Raw genomic sequence first — 21197 nt, forward strand, 5'->3', positions numbered from 1 at the left:
AAATAAAAACTCATGAAAAGACTTCAATGTTTGTGCACTCCAACTTTATTTAAAGTTTTGATCAAACAGTTTATTTTATTTCATCTTTTCCCAAAAAAAAAAAATACTTAGCTACACATTCCCAAAAATACAAAACCCAACCACTCTGGTTAACAGTTACATATAATCTGTCACTAAAAACAAAAACACAGAGGAGACAAACAGACGTGTAATATCCAGCTGACATGTGGGTGTTACCCAGCAGCCACCTGGACCAGGAAGTCCAGGACCAAGAGCTGAAACACCAAACTGAACTTTACATAATTATCATGTCAATAGAGAGCTGATCCCAGGTCAGATATCAGATTAAAGGTTAGAGAGTCTGCAGAGCAAAACACAACAGACAGATCAAAATCATCCACGATCAGGTCTTGGGTCTGACCCTTTCACACCAGTAGGAACCAGACCTCAATGAGAACCACTTCCGTTCAAAATCTTTAGTCTGTTACCTTTCAAGAGTTAGGGTTTCTGACAGACTGAAGGCTCAGGAGAGAGGACAGACCAGAACGAGGACCAGGGAATTTCTGAAAACTGCATTTTGACCCATTAAAAATGTAACAACCAGCTACAAATATATTTTGTTTGTGCGTACCTGTCTGTGCTGGGAGAGGAGTTGCAGGTAGAGCATGGTCACAGTGAGAGTTGTCTGATCCTTGTAACTAGACTCTCCTTGTTATATCTCTGAACCAATCATTTTCAGTCTGACAACACATCCTCCAGGAGCAACACACACCTCCTCAGGGATCCCTCTGTGACCAGCATGAAGAAATGCTGCAGTTCCCTGAGTGTCCACTAGAGCGTGTCTCCTGCAGTGAGTCAGTCCCCGTAGAGCCTCGAGTTAAAATGTCCAACAGCACAGCAGAAATAGACATGTTTACAGCTTGGTACAAAAGGGTCTCTATAGCTCATTTATGTAATCACGACAACTATACGGGCTGAATTAATATACAACTCAACTGTTTACATCAGATTAACATTTAATGGGAGGTAGAGTTAGGGGCGTGGCTTCTTTGATTGACAGGTGGGTGTGATGTAGCTGTTAGCCAAGTGGCTAGGCTTTGGACTCAGCCACACGTCTTTCTCCATTTCTAGATTAGCAGGAAGTTTGCTGGAGTCTGTATTTCCAACATGGTGACCTCCATCTTTGGGCTTCATAACAACTCTTCAAAGACCAACAAGTGAGACTACAGACAGGTATATACTGACAGCTCTACAGCATGTGAGTGGTCACAGTTTAGTGTCTGACATCAGACAGAGCTATAAGGCCACAATACAGTGGTGCCGTGTAGTGACTTATACAGCCAGCCTGTCAGCCACACTGCCCTACAGATGTCACCACAGACAGCAAGATGCCAAACTGTCGTCAGACTGCAGTTCTCTTCCCCTCCAAACAGACCAGGGCTAACTCAGACCCTACAGTGCCATGAAACTCTAACAGTGTGGCCCAGAACAGGTCCAGATCAAGGCCCAGGTCTCCTCCACAGCTGTTTGGAGTCACATGAACAGACACCTCAGAGCCTGTTTTGGCCCTCTATCAGAATGACAAATGAAAAGTTTACTTTTTCTTAATAACTGCTGGCCATGTGACCCCAGTCTCCACCCCCTAACCCTCAACGAGAGCTACATAAACACCATGGAAAGTGATGAGAGAGACAGCAGCTGAAGGCTGAGAAATGTGACTGAGACAGGTTACTTTTGACCTGCACATAGATTAATATTCAGTCACAACTGTTTTAACTGGCTCATCCAATCAGCAGTCACTCCATGACTCATTGTTAACCTGTCTGAGGTAGGTTCACAGACTCAACATGAAAGGTTCCAGACTTTCTTGTAAATCTGTGACACTTTTATTTTGACTGCATTGTACCTGGCTTACTTAATTTTCTGTTTTGAAAACAAATGTGCTTTTACTTTGAAGGACCCTATGGAATTTCCTGTAGAGGGTAAAGCTAGAGGAGTAAAAGAGAACAGCTAAAAGGAGGATCAACAGTAAAAATGTTGGCTGTGTTAGTGCCCCCTGTACACTGTAGAGACATAAGCTTGAATGCTGTGGTAGTGCTGTCTGTTACCTCTCTCTCTCTCTCTCCGTGTTACGTGCAGAGCAGGTGTGGAGACACTTCTCGGAATGGAGAGATCGTCCTCTTATTAAGTGATAGATGTCAATCTTATACAGATTAAATATAATAATGTTAAATGTTGGTCTGATCTGCTTTGTCAGGTCTTCCAGGTATCGTCAGGGAAACTCTAGTGGTCCTCAAAATCTTCACCTGCTGCCTCCATGTCTGTACACCTCTGTTCAGCTGCAGAAGAGATGATGACATCCAACAAGAGAAGTCACAGACAGATAGTGCCCTCTGCTGGTTAAACAGGGTATCAATATTAATTTGTCATCTCACTGATCGTCATGTGGACGCTCAGCTGGTTTCAGTCTCTTTCTCGGGTGTTCCCGTTCTAATGCCGAGGTGTGTTTTAGCTCAGAGGGAGAATCTGAGATCAGCGAGAGCAGTCTTCTTTATTAACTGTAGGGATGAAGATGTTTAAGATGATAAAGAGATCAGCTGAGCTCTCACCTGGCTCTGGGTAACTACCTACCTCTAGCCTCCACTGTGCTCTTGTATGTGTGTGTGTCTGTGTGTGTTAGTGGTCATGGAAACAACATGATTGACAGGCTGACCCCTCCCCCTCCCGGCGCCTTGCTCAAAGGCAACAGGAAGTGAAAGAGTTAATGAATAAAGGCCCCGAACAGAAAGAGGGAGCGAAGGCGTCAGGGGGAGGAGTGAAGGTCTGTTAGTGTGGTGGCCCCGTCCCCCACCGGGGCTTATGGGTAACATTCCCCAGTCTATTTGAGATCCAGCACCATCGTGGCTGGGTTCTCCAGGTACTCCCTCCACAGGTTGGAGAAGCGGCACATGGTGGCTCCGTCTATGATCCGATGGTCGGCTGACCAGCTGACGTTCATTATGTGTGCACGGACCACCTGACCGCCGGCGTCGAACCGAGGAAGAACCTGAAGACAGAAACTGTTTTAGGGTCTGATCTCTGAAGGGAGTCTAATCTCTCTTCATTATATTATTGGGTGTCTGTCACAGATGATCAGACTGCGGTGCACCACATGGCTCTGTGCTTGGTCCGCTTCTTCTCCCCTCAAGATCAGGTTCATGTGTTTATACGCAGATGACGCTCCGCTTCACACTCCTTTCCTTAAAGTAGCCCCTTACTATCAGCCCTATTGACCTGGAGAAAAGCTGCAACTGCATCATTTCTATGATCATATGTAAATAATCCAGATCAAACAAACACACGGACAATGAGTTTAACTTGACGTGAAGATAGCAGAATCAGAGATCATGAACCTGAAATCCAAAACCTCTGTCTTTGACCTGAACAGATGACACAGGAGGACTTTGATCCCTTCTGTCTTTGTTTGTCAGGTCTGTTGTCTAATGTCTGCCACAATTTTAAGAACCTGGATAAAGTTTGGAACTCACCTGGATTTTTCCAAGAGCTCCAATTGCGACTTCTGGAGGAAGAATGACGGGTTTAGCGTACGTCCCTCCGATCTGAATAAAAACAAAAGCTGACGTCAGATCTGCAGACTTCCGACTGTTTGGTTGTGTTGCTGTGTCCTCTTGATTCAGCTGTTGTGGATGTTGTTGCTGATGTACTCACTGATCCGATGTTGGACAGGGTAAAGGTTCCCCCTGTCAGCTCATTGGTTCCCAGCTGACCTGCAGTTCCGAGCACCTGCAGACGGTTTAACTCCTGAGCGATCTCAAACACGCTGAGCAGCTGAACATTCTTCACGTTTGGAACCAGCAGACCCTGACTCGTGTCCATCGCCAGGCCAATGTTATGAGACGCCTGAAACATAGAAAAAAGTGATAACAACAATATCAGGTCTGCAGCAACCCCTTAGACCTTTCTGGGAGTGCCTGAGCTCCCTCATCTCGTAGGTTCCTCTGGATCTCAGCAGATGTCTGTCTAACATAAGTCTGGTCCTGCTTGAGGTTTCTGCCTGTTAATAGGAAGTTTGTACTTGCAACTGTAACCTGGCACATGCTACAAAGTATTCCTCTCATGGGGGATTAAGATCAGACCAGAGTCCTGTCTGTAAGATGGGACCAGTTCTTATCCTGTCTTGATGTTGGGTCTTTGTTGATAATATAACCGAGTACAGTCTAGACCTGCTATATTTGTAAAGCGTCTTCAAAGAACATTTGTTGTGATTTGGTGCTATATAAATAAAGATTGATTAATTGATTGATTAATTGATTGATTGATTGATTGATTGATTGATTGATTGATTGATTGATTGATTGATTGATTGATGAGGAGACCACATAAAACACACTGACTGGTGTGACTTGTCCAGCTCACCTTGTAGGTGATGTTTTGGCACCCTTCGTCCAACGAGGCATTCAGGATGGGAAAGTGCAGCAAGCCGAGGGATGCGGCCTGGACCAATGAAAGCACAGAGTTAACGCCAGGTGACCAATCAGCATCAACATTAACGTCTCTGCCTGTTTGAGTCACACCTTGATGAAGAATGGCATGTAGCTTAGTTTGACCCCTCGAGCGTCCGCAGTGGACTTAAGCTCCGCCCTCAGAGCCACCAGGCGGCTCAGGTCCACCTCGTCACAGTATCCGAAGTGAGGGATCTTCAGCGCGGCCGTCATTGTCCTCACCATTGCTTTATGAAAGCCTGGAGGAGACAAAAACCGTATCATGACCTGCTCAACATGCCCCTGAAAATGACTTGTGATCTGCGTCTAAAGCCACTTCCTGTCTTCACAGAGAGGGAACAGGTTCAACTTCCTTCACGTCCATCTCCGGTTTAGAGCTGCTGATAGGGAAACACACCTTTGAGCGGCTCGGTGACGTCTTTACCGGTGAAGACAGGTTTGGGTGTGGTGGGTGGAGGTTTGATGGCTGCAGGAGTGCTCACGGGGCTGGCAGCCACAGCAGCCACTGGGGTAGGAGTTGGGGGCGGAGTCTGGATCTCCTGAAACAGCGTCGGAGTTATAATGGCTCCAGTTTGCTTCGCCAAGAAGTTCAGGATGTCCTCCTTCAGGATCCGACCGTCTTTCCCTGTCCCAACCACCTCACTGAGCTTAATCTGAAGGGACAAACACAACACAATGAAGACATCTTTAATAATTTCTGACTCACAATGTCGAGGACGGGTAAGACAGGAAACCAACGGGGAAGGACTGAGGACGGAGTGAGGACAGAGTTATGATAGAGTTAAGACAGACTGAGGACAGACTAAGGTCAGACTGAGGATTGTCTGAGTGCAGATAGAAGACAGTAAGGACAGACTTAGATCAGAGTGAGGATAGACTGAGGACATTGTAGGGTAAACTGAGGTCAAAGTGAGGACAGAGTGAGGACAGCGTGAGGTCAGAGTGAGGTCAGAGTGAGGTCACAGTGAGGTCAGAGTGAGGTCACAGTGAGGTCAGTGAGGACAGACTGAGGTCAGAGTAAGGATAGAGTGAGGACAGACTGATGTTAGACTGAGTTCAGAGTGAGGACAGAGTGAGGTCAGAGTGAGGACAGAGTGAGGACAGCGTGAGGTCAGAGTGAGGACAGAGTAAGGTCAAAGTGAGGACAGACTGAGGTCATAGTAAGGATTGAGTGAGAACAGACTGATCTCAGAGTAAGGATAGAGTGAGGACAGACTGAGGAGATAGTGATGACAGAGTGATGACGTATTGAGGACAGAATGAGGACAGACTGAGGTCAAACTGAGGACAGACTGAGGACAGAGTTAAGGCAGAGTGAGGATAGAGTGAGGTCAGAGTGAGGTCAGAGTGAGGAAAGACTGAGGACAGTGTGAGGACAGTGTGAGGACAGTGTGAGGACAGTGTGAGGACAGTGTGAGGACAGTGTGAGGTTAGAGTGAGGTTAGAGTGAGGAAAGACTGAGATCAGAGTGAGGACAGAATGAGGACAGAGTGAGGGCAGAGTGAGGACAGAATGAGGACAGTGTGAGGTCAGAGTGAGGAAAGACTGAGATCAGAATGAGGACAGAGTGAGGTCAGAGGGAGATTGGAGTGAGGTCACAATGAGGACAGTCTCACATTGTTCTCAATGGCGAGGCGTCTGACGGCGGGCGTGGCCTGTGTCTTGTGACCTTTGATCTCTTGGTGGGTGTGTTCCTCTCGGGCCATGGCGGGTGTTTCTACAACGTCCTCCTCCTGGATCACCTCTGGACAACAGTTCAAGTTTCAGTCTGGATCAAACCAGCACAACAGGTTCAGGATTAAGATCTGGTGTTGGTGTCTTACCTGAGCCGGACTCTGTCTCGATGTCAACCAGTGGTTTGCCCACGAGTGCTGTGGCGTCCACATCGTAGTAGAGTTTGGTGATGACTCCGTCATAGCGGCTGGTGATGGTGACGGAGGCTTTGTCACTCTGAACCTCACAGATGCTGTCAAACTGAGAAACCTTGTCTCCCTCCTTCACGTACCTGACAACATAATAACATCACCTTTACCAAAATATAGATGTTCATTAAAAATCTAACATCTCATTTTTTACTGACTGTGTTAATCTGAATGAGTTGTTTCCTGGTTACATAAACATAAATAAATAACAGGTATCTAGCTGTTGTATGATTGGCTGGACGTACCACTCCTTCACCGTCACCTCCATGATGCCCTCTCCGATGTCCGACAGTTTGAATTGGACGATCGGTCCTCGACTCACTGTGAGAGAAAACACATTGATGACATCATCTATAACATCATCACAGCACCTGCATGGTTAGAGAGGGACTGAGAGATTTCACTGATCTGAGACCTGATTCTGAAACCTCTTTTACATCGGATTTTCTGTTTATCTGAACCTCTCATGCCAGAATGACGCCAAGATTCAGCAGCTCCCTGTGACCTCACCGGTCAGGGTGGAGGACAGACAACAAAACAGGAAAAAGGGACAGTGCTTAACGTGTTTTAAAGAAGGGATGGACACCTATCAGATATAAGATCACCTGAGACTGACCAACCTCTGATCTATAACCTGCAAGAACAATCCCCCAGATGATTCTAGCCCCTAGACCTGAGAGGATTATGCTCCAGGACTTACCTGTGGCAGTGTGCAGCATCCTACTGCTGAACACCAAGAAGTTTCTGTCGCATCTGAAGGCGAGCGGCTGCAGAGTTCTTTCACATCTGACAGCCTGCAGGCGGAAACACCTGCGGCGGTACTGCTGACTGAGCTGATGGGTAGACACAGAATACATCACTGTATTAAAACGTCATTGACTTGCTAACACAGACGATACCGGACCATCAGCCCTGACTGTGTTTTCTGTCTGCACACTTAGGCATGTGGACCGTGGGAGCTGGGATCAAACACCTACTTTGCCCCTGAGCCACAGCTTGCCCCATGATGTGAAACTAATGATTTGTGTACCTAAGTCTACAGAGGTCTGCTGGGGTCAAAATGCAGAAAACAAAGCATGATGTGATGAAAGGATGGAGAATGATGCAAGTCTGCTGTGACCATGAAATAATGTGACTGATCAAAGCTCTGCTCATATGACTGAGTGTGTGCGTGATTAGACATTGCGGCGCACAGTTGATGAGTCTCACAGAACAAACGGCCTGGATGTGAAAGGTGACACTGTAGGTCCATGGCGAGAGTACACTTGGACACAGATTAAACATCCTCAGTGACAGCGTCCTGACCAAACATATTTAATATGTTAACTAAGACGGCTATCACATTACTCTGTACTTTCCCGTTTAGGGGCAGGTGTTCTTATTTTCAGTTAACCAGATATAGTGATACATTATACTCTGAATATTTCACAGTGCACCACAGGATCGCTGTGTCACCATGTCAGTACAGGTTTCTATCATGAGTCACACTGGGATTGGGTGTTAATCTCTGACTGTGAGGCAATTCGTTCAGAGCTCCGCCGGCTCACTGTCTGCAGTATAAGTCAAAAGCCCTCCACTCTACATGTTAACAGATTGAACATGGGTGAAACTGTAAAATCTAAACACAAGTCAAATTAATTAATTATAGTTAATTCTTATAATTCTAATTTATGCCACAGTGTTCATTTAACTGACTAGTTTAGTTTGAATGAGTTATTTGATGATATAATAAGAGAGGGAGTGACACCATTGTTGACCAATGAGGCTGCAGCGCTGTGAGCACCGGGTTATCAGAGTAGAGAAGGAACGGCAAGAGAATAACTCAAGAGTTATTGAACTTTCAAGAACCATGCGTGTCTGCTTCAAACACAATCAAACACAATAATCTGTTCTGCTGTGGACTGGACACACCTGAGGACTGAACACACCTGAGGGAGCGACTACGACTTATCTGCGGGTTTAATGCCTGTTTTGGTCAGCATCCACGGTGCTAATGCCAGTCCTGTTATACTCTCAGTTTCATCAGTGAAAGTGTTCAGTTTGGTCACAAACAAAATTTTCATGACCCTACAGGTCACACTAAAGAGCTGCACCTGTACTGACTTTGACCACTGATACAGGTGTTAATAATCCTCAGATGTGTAGTGATCCTGAAGTGTCCTGATTGTTATTTCTAACAGACCCGGATCCTCACTGCAGAGGACTTGTGTCCCTGTGAGAGGAGCCTACCTGGACAGCGTCTGTCCTCTGTGCTGAACTCAGCTCTTAGGCTGCAGACTGAGTTCTGAAGCTGACCCTGTGTACCTGTTCAGGTGAGTTCGGTGATGATGGAGAGCAGACTAACTCAGGTGTTGGTCTCTCTCCTACCTGAAGCTAACTGCAGCTGCATGCTAGCACACATGTAGTGTCCGGTTTGCATGCGGAAAGGTAACCCTGTCAGTCAGAAGGATGCTCTGTTAGCATTAGCAGCAGAATGGACATGTCAGTACAGGTTACAGCAGCTAACAGGCCACACTAACGCGGTGACGTCACTCAGGTACTTCTTCATTAGGATAACAAACAAACAAACAGCGTCAGAGCGCGCGAACAGGTAAAGAGGAGCAGGTTAAACTTCATGTTTCTCACCAGCCGTCTGAACACACTGAAGGAGCCTCTGGTCACCGCCGCCATCTTTCCTGTCTGCTGCCGCTGCCGCTCTGACGTCACAGCCGCACGCCCCTCTCAGGAGCCAATCACAGCTCAGCGTCTTGATCCGGATCCACAGAACTCTGGAAACAAGGACCACTAAAGGCTGCCGCCCAGCGGGGACTAGACGAAGTTTAGTGGAGTGTGTTCACTTTAAATAACGAGAGGTCACTTTGGACCATAGACTGGACTCACGATGGGAAAAGTGGGACTGACTACCTAGGGCCCAAGTGGGGAGGGGGCTCCCTAATGGGCCAGAAATAAAATGTTTCTACGCTTTTATTTTATTTTTTTATAACTGCAACAGGCTAACTAATATTTTCTGAATAAATAAACAAACATTCAGAATTCCTTTCTGTAAAGAAGGGGAGTCTCTCTCAAAGCCCTCTCTTCCCCCTTCCGATTGCACAGAATGGTTTAGTCCGTCCCGTTCCTCTCGACTAGATTGATCTGTCAGCAGTAAGTCTACTTAAGAGTGATGCTGCAGCACCATGTTCCCCAAGCCAGGGTCGGGGTTCCAAGAAAGAAAGAGAAAAAAGTGAAAGTAAAGAAGCAAGCTGAAGGGAAACGGCTTTTAACAGCTTTCTTTCAAAAGAAAGGTGGGCACAACTACACAGTTTTAGAATCGTCTCCCTGAGATGCGCGTCTCATGCCTAAAGTGGGGAATTATCATATTTTCACAACATCAAGTGTGGCTGAATCTGATTGAAAGTAAACTGTAGGTTTTTAGAGCTATTTAACTTAATGAGATTAGATTATACCAAATAATGCCCCCTTTTTGTTGTTCAACAAGTCACTTGGCTTCAAATAATCTTGTGTAAAGAGGTGGACAGTCTGAAGGTCAATATTGTGCAGGTACATTTAGAGAATTAAAAAAAAAATGTATTGATATGTAGCTAGTTTTGGGTCAGTTAACCAGGACAGTTTTAAGCATATATTTTTGTTTAATGCATAACCAGTATTAACCGCCCCTGATGATTAGTTATGAGTTATTAGGTTATGAGTTATAATTAAAGTTAAGAGTTATGAGTATTAGTGATTCGTTGTTGACCTTCGGGGTCTTTATTTTAGCAAAGATATTTAAGTTAGTTATACTTAGTTGCAGCAGCTCCACTCTAAGGAGCTCACTCTCTTCATCAAAAGTTCCTTCATTGTTTCACACTTTCTTTTTAATCACTGAAAACAATCATGAAATTTTATTTATTGTATTATTATTCCTCCAGTTACTGAGTCTTTTTTTTTTTTATTCTCAGTAATGCTCTATGTCTCAGGATATCTCAGATTATCTGTTGAGTGATTGTATTATAGGTTTTTAATCTTTTATCAGTGATAGAATATCTTCATCTCACCCTCTTCCTCTCATGAGTTCAATCCGCTAGTAGAATGAAACTCTGTGAGGACCAAACAATGTAAACTTTTTATTTTATATTTGCACATAAAACACTCAATGTACAAATAATCAATAATACAGATGATTGAACATCAGTAGAGTTTACTTATATTTAAACAGTTTGCAGTGATTTATCAGACCGGACTCCACCTGCTGCGAGAGGCACCCTACTGCAGGCAAGATGGCGCCGCCACAACATCCACACCGGAAGTCCATACCGGATGTCCATACCGGAAGTGATTCTTTAACCCCCTCTCTACCCAATGCCGGATGCTTCAAACTGGAAGTTTCTTCTTCGTGTAGCGTATTGATTGCATTAGTCTGTCGCTGCTAAATCAATTAGCAGAAAGCTAGCGATAAAACAGCCTTCTCGAGACACGACACTCCAATAATTAAAGTGAACACACATGCACACTGCTCCTTCCATTGTGTGTACGTGTGCTTGCGTATTGAAATGTATATTTATTCCTTTCTTCCAGATGCATCCGTCGATTATTGAAGGAGACCAGGGGTTGGAGTACACAAGTGTGTCACCATCCCACTTTGGCTGTCCCCTCTGCCCCAGCTTCACCACACGGAGTGCAGGAGTCATCAAGAGGCACCTGGAAGCTCATGTGACAAATGCAGTGCATTTCATGGGTATGGCCTTAAAAATTATCTTTTTGAGATCATATACCTTCACATGTCATTTTTAACGATACCTTGGTTTCTGCATGTCTAAGGTCATACTTTAACCAGTGTTATATTGTAGTTGCACTCCTTTGCAACTGTTTATAAGCTTATCACATAAAGCAAGTTTCTTTCAAGTGATCCCTCGCAGCACTCAGGGGAATTGTTTCACTTTTTGAAATAGACGTAACTGTTTATAGTAAGGAAAGATACATCTGTATATACTTTATTTATTTTTATATTTAAATATATGATGTTAAATGAAAATGTTTCTCTCAGATACTGGATGATTTTTAAAAACAATTACTCTTGCCCTTTTTTTAGAAATGATGATCTGCAGATGCAATCTCCACTGCTCCAGATGAGCCAGATGTGGGTCAGTCAGCGCCGGCTACTGCTTCAGAGGAGCCCATTGCTTCAGAGCCCATTGCTTCAGAGGAGCCCATTGCCCCAACCCACATTAAGTGCCCGTACTGCCCAGTTGTCCTCTTTAAGAGGAATTTGGTTATACATGTTCAACGAAAACATGATAAAGAAAAAGACATCACGGAACTCAAGCTGTACACAGAGATCTATATTCACCACAAAAACAACAGAGGCTCCCCAGAAATGTGTACTGTACATCTATCATCAGTGGCTGACAGTGGTGCCTCAAGTTGAAATATTTTAGTCCTAATATTTTATGTTGATTTGGAGTTTGTAATAGCAAAAGTGCATTGTTCTTTTTCAAGTACAACATTATCAATACAAAAGGGTTAAGACATCATACATATAACATTAAAAGAACATAAAATAAAGTATAATTCTACATTTCAAGTAGGGGTTGGATGGAAAGAAACAGTAGCTATGTATACATTTGCAGTTTTTCTAGTCATTCTAATTGAAGGTTCCAACTTCAATGTTTTCATGGACGCCAAATAAAGTGATCTTGTTAAGACATTGGTGTACATGCATCAAGCATTCAATCTGAATAAAACTGTTTGACAAGCTCAGAGTGTTTACGCCCATCTAATGTCTCAAAATAGAAGGAGAAACCATTCCCTCCGTTTGTTCTTGTGGTTAATGAACACCCCTGTCACTGTGTCATTGTAACGTGTTACAAATTATGTTAAAAAAGAAACAGTCACCACACACCTCTACATTTTCCTCCTCCACTCGCCCCTGCACCATAGATAACATTCTGCTCTTCTCTCGTGACTGTGGATCTACTCTGGATCTGTATTTCATTCATTCATTAATCTATACATGTGATCACATAGGCAGACAGCATGCAAGGTAATTTGGAACAAACACTACAGCAAACTGTACTGAGGTACAGTCAGGCTAACACAACATAAAATAACATATGACCCAGACAAAACAAGAGAGGCATATGCAGATGTCATCACGGCAGCATCATAATCAGCTTTAAGTATTTCAACACACACTCGGAACAAAAGGCTGTGCATGGCTGAGACGTTAACACTATAACTTAGTGATTCGTGCAGGCTTCTAAGTAACTTGAATTCTCAACAGCCTATACACTTTTGGAGACAATCAACTAGTCAATAATACTGATACGATTAAAATGTAAGTGCAAAAAAGTTCATAGAATTACGCGTAAACCTACGTGTTTTTGAAGGCTTTTATTTTGCGTTCACGTTCCTGTTTTTCAAGGCTTTTATTTTTGTAACTTCCGGTGTGGATGTTATTGCAACGTTTTTAGCTTTGTAACTTCCGGTATGGACTTCCGGTGTGGATGTTGTGGCGGCGCCATCTTGCCTGCAGTAGGGTACTCTTGGCTGCTGCAGGCAGCTGCAGGATGCTGCAGGCAGCTGCAGGATGCTGTCGCCCCCCTGCAGGGGCGACAACACTAAACGACCAGAAACATCAGGGGTTTAAAAACCGGAGCAACACCGGAAATCACCATCAAAACAAAAGACGAATTTAATTTAGACAAAATAATAAAGCTCTCCAGACAACGCGATGTCTGCGGGACGTTTTAAAGAATGAATAAAGATATTAAAACTGGACTTAAATATGGTTATCAGTCTGCTGTAGATGAGGTAAAGATGTGCACATCACAAAAACGCACACATAAACAATACATGACAAAATTACCGAATATAAAAACATATATCCTTTTGGTTCCGTTTTAATATCAATAGTTTAAAAAAGATTAATACGATGACTATAATCCTGATAAAACCATAGACAACATTTTATTGGACATACAAACAGATTTATATATTTATAAGACAGTGTGTCACTCTTTCTCCATCAGAGGATCGTCACTTTATTTTGAAGGCGACCGGAAGTGTCAGTCCTCCTGCAGTGTGAGGTTCAGTGAAGTTAGAAGTTTTCAGAGAAGAAGAAACAGAAGAAGATAAACTGAGCAGCACTAAGCAGTCTGAACCTCTCAGAGTTTAAAGTGTTCTCTAAGTTGAGTAGATGGAGTCCGCGATGCAGATAGACGGCAGTGTGATGGAGGGGGTGAGTATTTCTTCTCTCTGAGTCCGCTGTTGTTCTCAGCTAACATGCTAACAGAAGGCTAACACTTAGCAGCCGGTCTCTAATGTTGTTCTGTGTCCCGGTCTCGGTTCTCCCCAGGGCGGGCAGATCCTCAGGGTGTCCGCGGCGCTCAGCTGCATCACCGGAACCGCCATCAAAATATCCCAAATCCGAGCCGGCAGGAGCACACCGGGGCTCAGGTGAGTCCACCGGCTAGCAGGCTAACATTAGCCTATTCATTGAAGTTGGGCTAATAAGTTAGCTCAGACTAACAATAACAGCAGTGCTCCAGCGAGACCCATGCCATCGGTACACTGTTTAAACCCGGACTGGATCCGGATAGGGTCTATGACGAACTGGAATCTCTCGGGTCACCTTTGTTTGTTTGTTTTTGTACAACATTTTTTATTTGATTTGATGCCTTTATTTCGATCATGTAAAAGTAAAATAGAAAAAAAACATACAAGTAGAAATTAAGAAATAGTTATAAAAAAGAAACAAAATCAATCAGTTCCTTTAGCAAACACTGAATCATTTTACTTTACATGTGCGAAAAGGAAAAGGAAAAACAATTACTCATCCCTTTCTTCTTTCATGTGCAATACGTTTTGTCTACTCATCTTCTCGGTTCTATTCTGTACATTGCTTTATATTTACGTCGTAAGATATGCTTATTTTGACTTCTTAAATTTTAATGGCTAATATCAATAGTGCGAAGACGTCTTTTCACTTTGGTATCGATCCTCTTCACTCATCTGATTGTGAATATGTGACAGAGAAACTCAAAGTGATGACTCTGAGCTAATGGAGTTTCTGGACATCGGAGGGAGGAGCTCTCAAACAGCTGAGCTCATCTTTTGTTCATCAGAGTCATCGTGACAAAACACCTGTGAAGGATTACTCCACACCCGAACTTCAATCATCAAAACCCCCCAGTGTGTAGTCTCAGTGATGTTAAAACATGCTGCTTGATGATGACTGGACGAGTTTCCAAGATTAACTCCCAAAAGACATTTTTAATAGTTTGATAAAGCAGGAGAGTCCATAAGGTGATTTGTTTAAACGATGCAAAGATAATCTGAAAATTATCACGTGTCTAAATGGAGTCTGGCTGCTGTAGAACTGCACTGTTTTAGATATAACATGTAAGATCTCTGTGTGTATTCAGACCACAGCACCTGAGCGGCCTGCAGCTGGTCTCGGATCTGTGTTCAGGAAATCTGCAGGGCGCCACCATCGGATCCACAGACATCAGTCTGACTCCAGGAAAGATCCGGTCTGGAGACCACACAGCTGACACACAGACAGCAGGGTGAGACCACTCACATGAATATATAAACACATCACACAAACGCATATACACACTTACCTATACAAATCACACAAATTATTATAAGTATGTAATCTGTGTGTGTGTGTGTGTGTGTGTGTGTGTGTGTGTGTGTGTGTGTGTGTTGTCAGGAGTGTGTGTCTCCTCATGCAGGTGGCACTGCCCTGTGCTCTGTTTGCTGACTCATCCTCACAGCTTTGTCTGAAGGGAGGAACCAATGCAGAGATGGCTCCTCAGATCGACTACACAGTCAAGGTCTGATACACTATCACCATACTGTGACTCTACCCTAAATATACTGTCACCATAGTGTTATTACACCCTTATTACACAGTTGTTATTGATTGAGTACACGCTGTAAATGTGTTGTTTCTCCACAGTGTTCTATTCTTTCATTCTCTCAGGTGTTAACGTCTCATCCTCTCTTTCAGGTGTTTAAACCAATTGTGGAGAAGTTTGGCATCAATTTTGACTGCGACATCAGAATGAGGTCAGTTTCGTGTTTGCTCATCAGAGACCGTATTAAAGTTCCCTAGCTGTGTGTGTGTTACAATGTATGTTTGTGTGTGTCAGGGGGTACTACCCTAAAGGTGGAGGTGAGGTGATGGTGACGGTGAACCCTGTCAAAGAACTGCAGCCCGTCAACATGATGGAGAGAGGAAACATCACCAAAATCTATGGCCGGACGTTTGTTGCTGGGGTGCTGCCCTTCAAAGTAAAGTGACCTCTGTTACACAGTAAATTATTTCATCAAATGCAATGTATTAACTTAAAGCAGTGCTTAAGTGTAAGGCTATAATTAATTGAAATATGAATCCTGTTTTTGTGACCAGTTGGCTAAAGACATGTCGACAGCTGCTGTTCGGACCATCAGGAAGGAAATCAAAGAGCTGTACGTCAACATCCAGTCACTGCAGGAGAAAGACAAAGCCTATGGCAGCGGCAATGGCATCATGTAAGCCCCGCCCACCAAATGACATCACTGATGCGCTTACTGTCCAACAGGGTGGTAGGATATTAAAGCAAAGAAAAACTAATTGAAACACCATAACTGAGCACAGTCACTCTACAGACACACCAACCTCAGTTTGTTTTTTTCCTACGGACAGCGAATGTAGCTCTGCTGAGTAAGATAGGTGAGCTGCTCTCTGATTGGTCGGTCTCCTCTGTGTTACAGAATCATCGCTGAGTCGTCCACAGGTTGTGTGTTTGCAGGGTCCGCTCTAGGAAAGAAAGGTGAGAGGTCACCTGACTTAACACACACACACACACACACACACACACACACACACACACACACACACACACACACACACACAACCAGATCATATTTGAACACCTGCGCAGTTTTATGATAAGCTGTCACCATGGTTACAGTCAAACAGTGTTTATCTGGAGTCTGCATTTGTGTTAAAAGTGTAACATGTGTGTCTCAGGTGTGTATGCAGATAAAGTGGGTATGGAAGCTGCAGAGATGTTGCTCAGAAACATTCGAAATAACGGCTGTGTGGACGAGTTCCTGCAGGATCAGGTGAGAACCACACCTTACGACATCGCTGTGGCATCACAGTTGGACATTTTTAGGATCAGGGTATGAGATTTGGATTATTTCACTGCAAATGCTCAGTACTGTTTTCCCCCCCTCAGCTTATCATCTTCATGGCATTAGCAAAGGGAAAGTCTCGGATTCGAACCGGCCCAGTGACGCTGCACACACAGACTGCCATCCATGTGGCGGAGCAGCTGACTCAGGTCAGACACACACACACACACACACACACACACACACACACACACACACACACACACACACACACACACACACACACACACACACACACACACACTCTGTTTGGTTACATATGAAAGGTGTTGTAGAGATGTGTTTTCTTTAACAGGTGTGTTTGTTTGCTTTCAGGCAAAGTTCACGATCACAAAGTGTGAAGACGAGCTGAGCACCAACGAAACCTACATCATAGAGTGTGAAGGATCAGGAGTTACAAACCCCCACCTGTAGCAATCTCTCACATACACTCACATACACACTCTGTCGCCCTCTATCTCTCTCTGTGGACCCTGTAGATGCTCTGTCATGGCCGTCTCTCAGCTTCTCTTACAGGGTGTTTCTTGATTCTTCGATGCTTGAATAAAGAAATAAAACCGCGTCTGACTCTGTCTGTTACTGCATGTCCCACAACTCACCTGTGCAGGTGCAGCATAGTCCATACTGCAGCTGCTGTTCTTATAGTATTGAACTGTAAAAACAGTCTCTAAATCCACAGCAGCAGACTGAAGTGTCTCTGCTCCGAGAGAGATCCCGTCACATGACCGTCATCAGCAGGAAGTCTGCTCAGTCTGTTCATAAACAGCTCACAGGTTCTCTGGCTGACTTCAGGTGAAGCTTTCAGCCTCAGGACACAGTATATAGGGGCTGTGAGGCATTTAATGTCACAGAAAAGTAAGAAAACAAAGTGCTCCAAACATGGGTGTTTTCTGTTTTCCGTTTGCTATCTTCAGGTGTATAAATGTTCTTAAGAAGAAACAGGATTCAAATAAAAATCTCACCACAGACAGATCAGTCTCTTTTCAGGAGGGATCTGCAGCCACTGAAGGGCACTGATGTGTTTCAAACTGTCAGTCTGCTGCCCGAGGAGGGTGTGTGGAGTAAGGAGGGCTGTCTTTTACCTGTATGAAAACTTCACAGCATTAAACCGTCCATCCATCCATCTATCTGCTTCTTATCTGGGCTAAGGTTTTGATAATGCAGCAGCAGGTATGAAGACAGGAGAGAGCAGCGATCTAAAATAATATAAAGTTTGGATCTGATTATGGACTTTTTTTAAATTTCTCAGGGTGGTTCAGATCTGGAAAAAGATTAAAAAAAAAATGAAAACCAAACTCACTTTTTAAAGCAACTGACAGAAATAAGAATTGAAACATGGTATACTACAGACAACAATATAAAAACACAGGTGGCAGAAATGATTAGAAAAAAAACATAATTAAACATAGTAATAAAAACTAGACATACTTTGTTCACCAGGAATTAGAAACTTAGGTCAGAGGTGTGGGAATATATTGAACAATAATATGAGTCCAAACATCTGACCTTACTCACACACATGATTATGTACCTAATGTATAAACATGTACTCTTATAAATGGCCAAGTGTCACTCTGTCATCCTCTGTTGGTCAAACACCACTCCCACCAGTTTCTATAGAGTGATGTGTTCAGGGGGCATCAGAATAATCAGACAGATGAGTTTCAGACTGAGATGTAAAGTGTCTGTCAGGTCTGACTGTCAGACGATGGATGCAGATGACTATAAACAAACACCTTATATTCAGAGTGTCTATGACGGTTCCACGTTACACTGAAGTTGGTGTTTCTGGGTACTGTAGTTTATTCCTCTATGACAGGGGGTGGTGACACCTGTCTGTCTCTGTCCTGTTGTGGACTCCCCTGGTTGACCTGGACTTCCTTTGGTCCTGGTTTTGTTTCCGTGATGTCATCATCATGGTGTCATGTTGATTGTCCCCCTAACCTGCTTCAGTCACCTGCAACAGGTGAGCTGATGTACATTGAGTACAGCAGGAAGTCCAGCTCAGACCTAAATGTGTGTTGAAACCTGAGGCGGCTGTAAACTCACACCTCTGTCCCCTCTGAAACCAGGAGTAACCTGATCCACATCACCTGACACCCCCTCAACTCCGCCTGGCCGCCTCCCCTGCAGTCTGCTGGCCACCCTGCAGCATGGCGGACGCCGGGGCCTGGAGGACGCACCAGGACGGCCCCCGGGTCCTCCAGCCAGGACCGGGACTGGGACCAGGACCAGCTCCAAACCATGTGTGGATCTCTCTAATCGCAGGTGAGGCTTTGATGCATCACATTCAAGGAACAGTCCAGAGTTAAAACCTGCTGTTCAGACAGGGCCTTAGGTCTAAAGGCAACCAATCAGATGAGAGTACTTCACCTGGTTTCAACATGTTCACCTGTTCACCAAGTTTCACAGCAGGTGTCACGTGATGGTTCAGCTCAGCTCCAGGTGAAGACAGTCAGAGAGTCAGTGTGTTTACAGAAAAGGGACAGACGACGCAACACTCTTAAACCTTTTGTACATGAATCTGGAAGAGGACAGAACACATGCAGAGTGCATGTGTTCAGAACATATCCTCTGATTCAGGCTGACAGACTGAAACATCTGTTTGGATTGGACACTAAACTCATAACATGGATTTTAAATTCTTTCACAGACAGAGCTCAAAGTGTGAGGGTAGGTAACGCTATGTCGGCCACAGTATGCTGTCAGCAGTATATCTTATACACAGACTGTTGTTGCAGCAGATACCCACTGCATTATATCATTGAGCTTGTGGACGACACCACTTTGGTGAAGTAGAACATGGTCCAGTGTTAAATGACTTTGTAAACTGATGTGAGGCCTCACGCCTTTATCTGAATATATCTAAGACCAAAGAGCTGATTATTGATTTCAGACATGTGGCTCCACCCCCTGCTCCGTCTAGGATCAGAGGAGAGGAGATGGAGGTAATGACAGAGTATAAGTATCTCAGTCTTATCATGAATCACAAATACTCCTGAAACCCATGTGTTGATGGGTTTTTAAGAAGGGACGACAGTGTGTGTATTTTTGTAGGAAATTTAGCTTTTTTAATGTTGATAACACATTTTAACTTTATTTTATAAATACTTTATTAAAGTATCATTTGTTATTGTATTGTATGCTAGTATGTTCATGCTAAAATCACGCATTAGAACAAATGTAAGACCTGTGGGGAAATATGAGGGAGCAGCAAGTTGACCTGGTCGTGCTGTACAGGCTGGCTGTGGTGGCAGACAAAGTCTGAATGGATACTTCTCACCCACTTTCAGTGGAGTTTCTGGTTGGAGGTAAAGATTCCTATACACCAAAACTAACTGTGATAAAAAAAAAGTATCCCCACGGCATCAACTCAATTAACTAATAATATTAATATTAATATTAGCTACAAGGAGTCTGGAGAAACATATGGACTATGGTTGTCTACTAGGGGTACGAGGGACTGTTCAGTACACCCAGCTTTATTTTATTTATTGTGTTATGGTTGTTGACATGCATCAGACCAAGAGTGCACTGATAAAAAATGCTGTGGATAACTGCGAATATCTGTCATGTTCATTGATGTGGTCTTATTGCAATACTGATAACAGCTGCTGCAGATTATTTTGATCTCTATCGTATGTGTCTAATGTGCTTTGAATGTTTCTATGCTGTACTGTATCACTAATTGCCTCTTTGAGGACATTAAAGTTTGTGAGCTGTTTGAACCTTAATTAGACAAACTGAGCTGAGAGCAAAGACGACACAAACATCTGAAAAACACACTGACTTCACTTTAATCAGTCTTCAGAATAAAGTTTAGGTGAAATAAGCTTTGTCATGAGGTCTTGTTGTAGACCTTATAAAATGCAAGTATGATGTGTACAGGAGATAATAGCTTACAGCTTTGTAACTTGTCACATTAACATGTTTGTTTGCTCGGAACAGTGAGACATGTAAACAAAGAGACACTTCAGGTATCCTGATGATTTATCCTCAGTGGAAGAGGAACAGAAAATAAATTTAACAAAATAACAAATACACTCTAATAAACACATACAATAACACAAACACAGTCTAAAGTATTTCCAGTGACACACTTATTTACTGAAAGGTTCAGTACTATGATAAGTCAGTAAAAGTCTTAAATGTCAGCATTCCTTCTCAGTGGAGGAGGAACAGAAAATACATTTTAGACTGGGGGTCTAAAAAGTGTACTCAGGAGGAGAAAGTCATGTTTGTGCTCATTTTTTTCCTGCCTTGGGCTGGTAAAACCTGCTCGCTTGACTTTGTGTGATTTAACTGTGTAATCAAGGGGACATTTACAAATTCAAAACATCACAATTCTTAAATCTGTTTAATCGCTTCAAATAATCTGAAATCAGCACAAAATTATAAAAATCACATAAAACAAGTAATTCAGGTGTCTGTCAGCTCATCTCCCATTGGCTAGAGAGTTATGAAGCCTAATGGCTGCAGGGATGAATGATTTTCTGTATCTCTCTGTCCTGCAGTGCAGAGAGATGAGCCGTCCACTGCTGCTGTTTCTCTGGTCCACAAAGAAGTTGTGAAGTGGATGATCTGTGTCATTTAGAATGGCCTCTAG

At 43.6% G+C, this 21197-nt stretch overlaps 2 protein-coding genes and 1 long non-coding RNA gene across 3 annotated transcripts; 2 read left to right on the forward strand and 1 right to left on the reverse strand.

Annotated features, from left to right (window-relative positions):
* Window positions 1-27: 27 nt before the first annotated feature.
* Window positions 28-9315, reverse strand: dbt (dihydrolipoamide branched chain transacylase E2). Its single transcript, XM_034673689.1, has 11 exons — window positions 9050-9315; window positions 7125-7257; window positions 6670-6745; window positions 6326-6507; window positions 6119-6246; window positions 4900-5155; window positions 4575-4741; window positions 4417-4494; window positions 3709-3900; window positions 3528-3599; window positions 28-3046 (listed from the first exon to the last, which is right to left on the reverse strand). The coding sequence occupies exons 1-11, from the start codon at window positions 9092-9094 to the stop codon at window positions 2879-2881; spliced, it is 1497 nt and encodes a 498-aa protein (XP_034529580.1). The 5' UTR covers window positions 9095-9315; the 3' UTR covers window positions 28-2878.
* Window positions 9316-10763: 1448 nt separating this feature from the next.
* LOC117805107 lies at window positions 10764-11796 on the forward strand. The gene is made up of 3 exons (XR_004629348.1): window positions 10764-10896; window positions 10979-11138; window positions 11493-11796. It is a non-coding gene; the product is annotated as an uncharacterized LOC117805107 (long non-coding RNA).
* A 1656-nt stretch (window positions 11797-13452) lies between these two features.
* rtca (RNA 3'-terminal phosphate cyclase) lies at window positions 13453-17153 on the forward strand. The gene is made up of 11 exons (XM_034673702.1): window positions 13453-13640; window positions 13758-13858; window positions 14827-14970; window positions 15120-15243; window positions 15420-15478; window positions 15562-15703; window positions 15822-15943; window positions 16166-16224; window positions 16425-16519; window positions 16636-16740; window positions 16907-17153. Exons 1-11 carry the CDS (start codon window positions 13599-13601, stop codon window positions 17003-17005), a joined length of 1092 nt encoding a protein of 363 aa, XP_034529593.1. The 5' UTR covers window positions 13453-13598; the 3' UTR covers window positions 17006-17153.
* The last annotated feature ends 4044 nt before the right edge of the window (window positions 17154-21197 follow it).

The sequence above is a fragment of the Notolabrus celidotus genome, chromosome 2 (assembly GCF_009762535.1).
Source record: "Notolabrus celidotus isolate fNotCel1 chromosome 2, fNotCel1.pri, whole genome shotgun sequence".
NCBI classification, from domain to species: Eukaryota; Metazoa; Chordata; class Actinopteri; order Labriformes; family Labridae; genus Notolabrus; species Notolabrus celidotus.

Excerpts from the sequence above, each read along its gene's own strand:
- dbt (XM_034673689.1), bottom strand. The coding sequence starts at position 9,094 with ATGGCGGCGGTGACCAGAGGCTCCTTCAGTGTGTTCAGACGGCTG. Across the intron at positions 4,742-4,899 it reads CGTCACCGAGCCGCTCAAAG|GCTTTCATAAAGCAATGGTG; the intron begins GTGTGTTTCCCT and ends TGTCTCCTCCAG. Across the intron at positions 3,901-4,416 it reads GCCAAAACATCACCTACAAG|GCGTCTCATAACATTGGCCT; the intron begins GTGAGCTGGACA and ends TCTATGTTTCAG.
- rtca (XM_034673702.1), top strand. The coding sequence starts at position 13,599 with ATGGAGTCCGCGATGCAGATAGACGGCAGTGTGATGGAGGGG. Across the intron at positions 13,859-14,826 it reads AGGAGCACACCGGGGCTCAG|ACCACAGCACCTGAGCGGCC; the intron begins GTGAGTCCACCG and ends GTGTGTATTCAG. Across the intron at positions 16,225-16,424 it reads GTCCGCTCTAGGAAAGAAAG|GTGTGTATGCAGATAAAGTG; the intron begins GTGAGAGGTCAC and ends TGTGTGTCTCAG.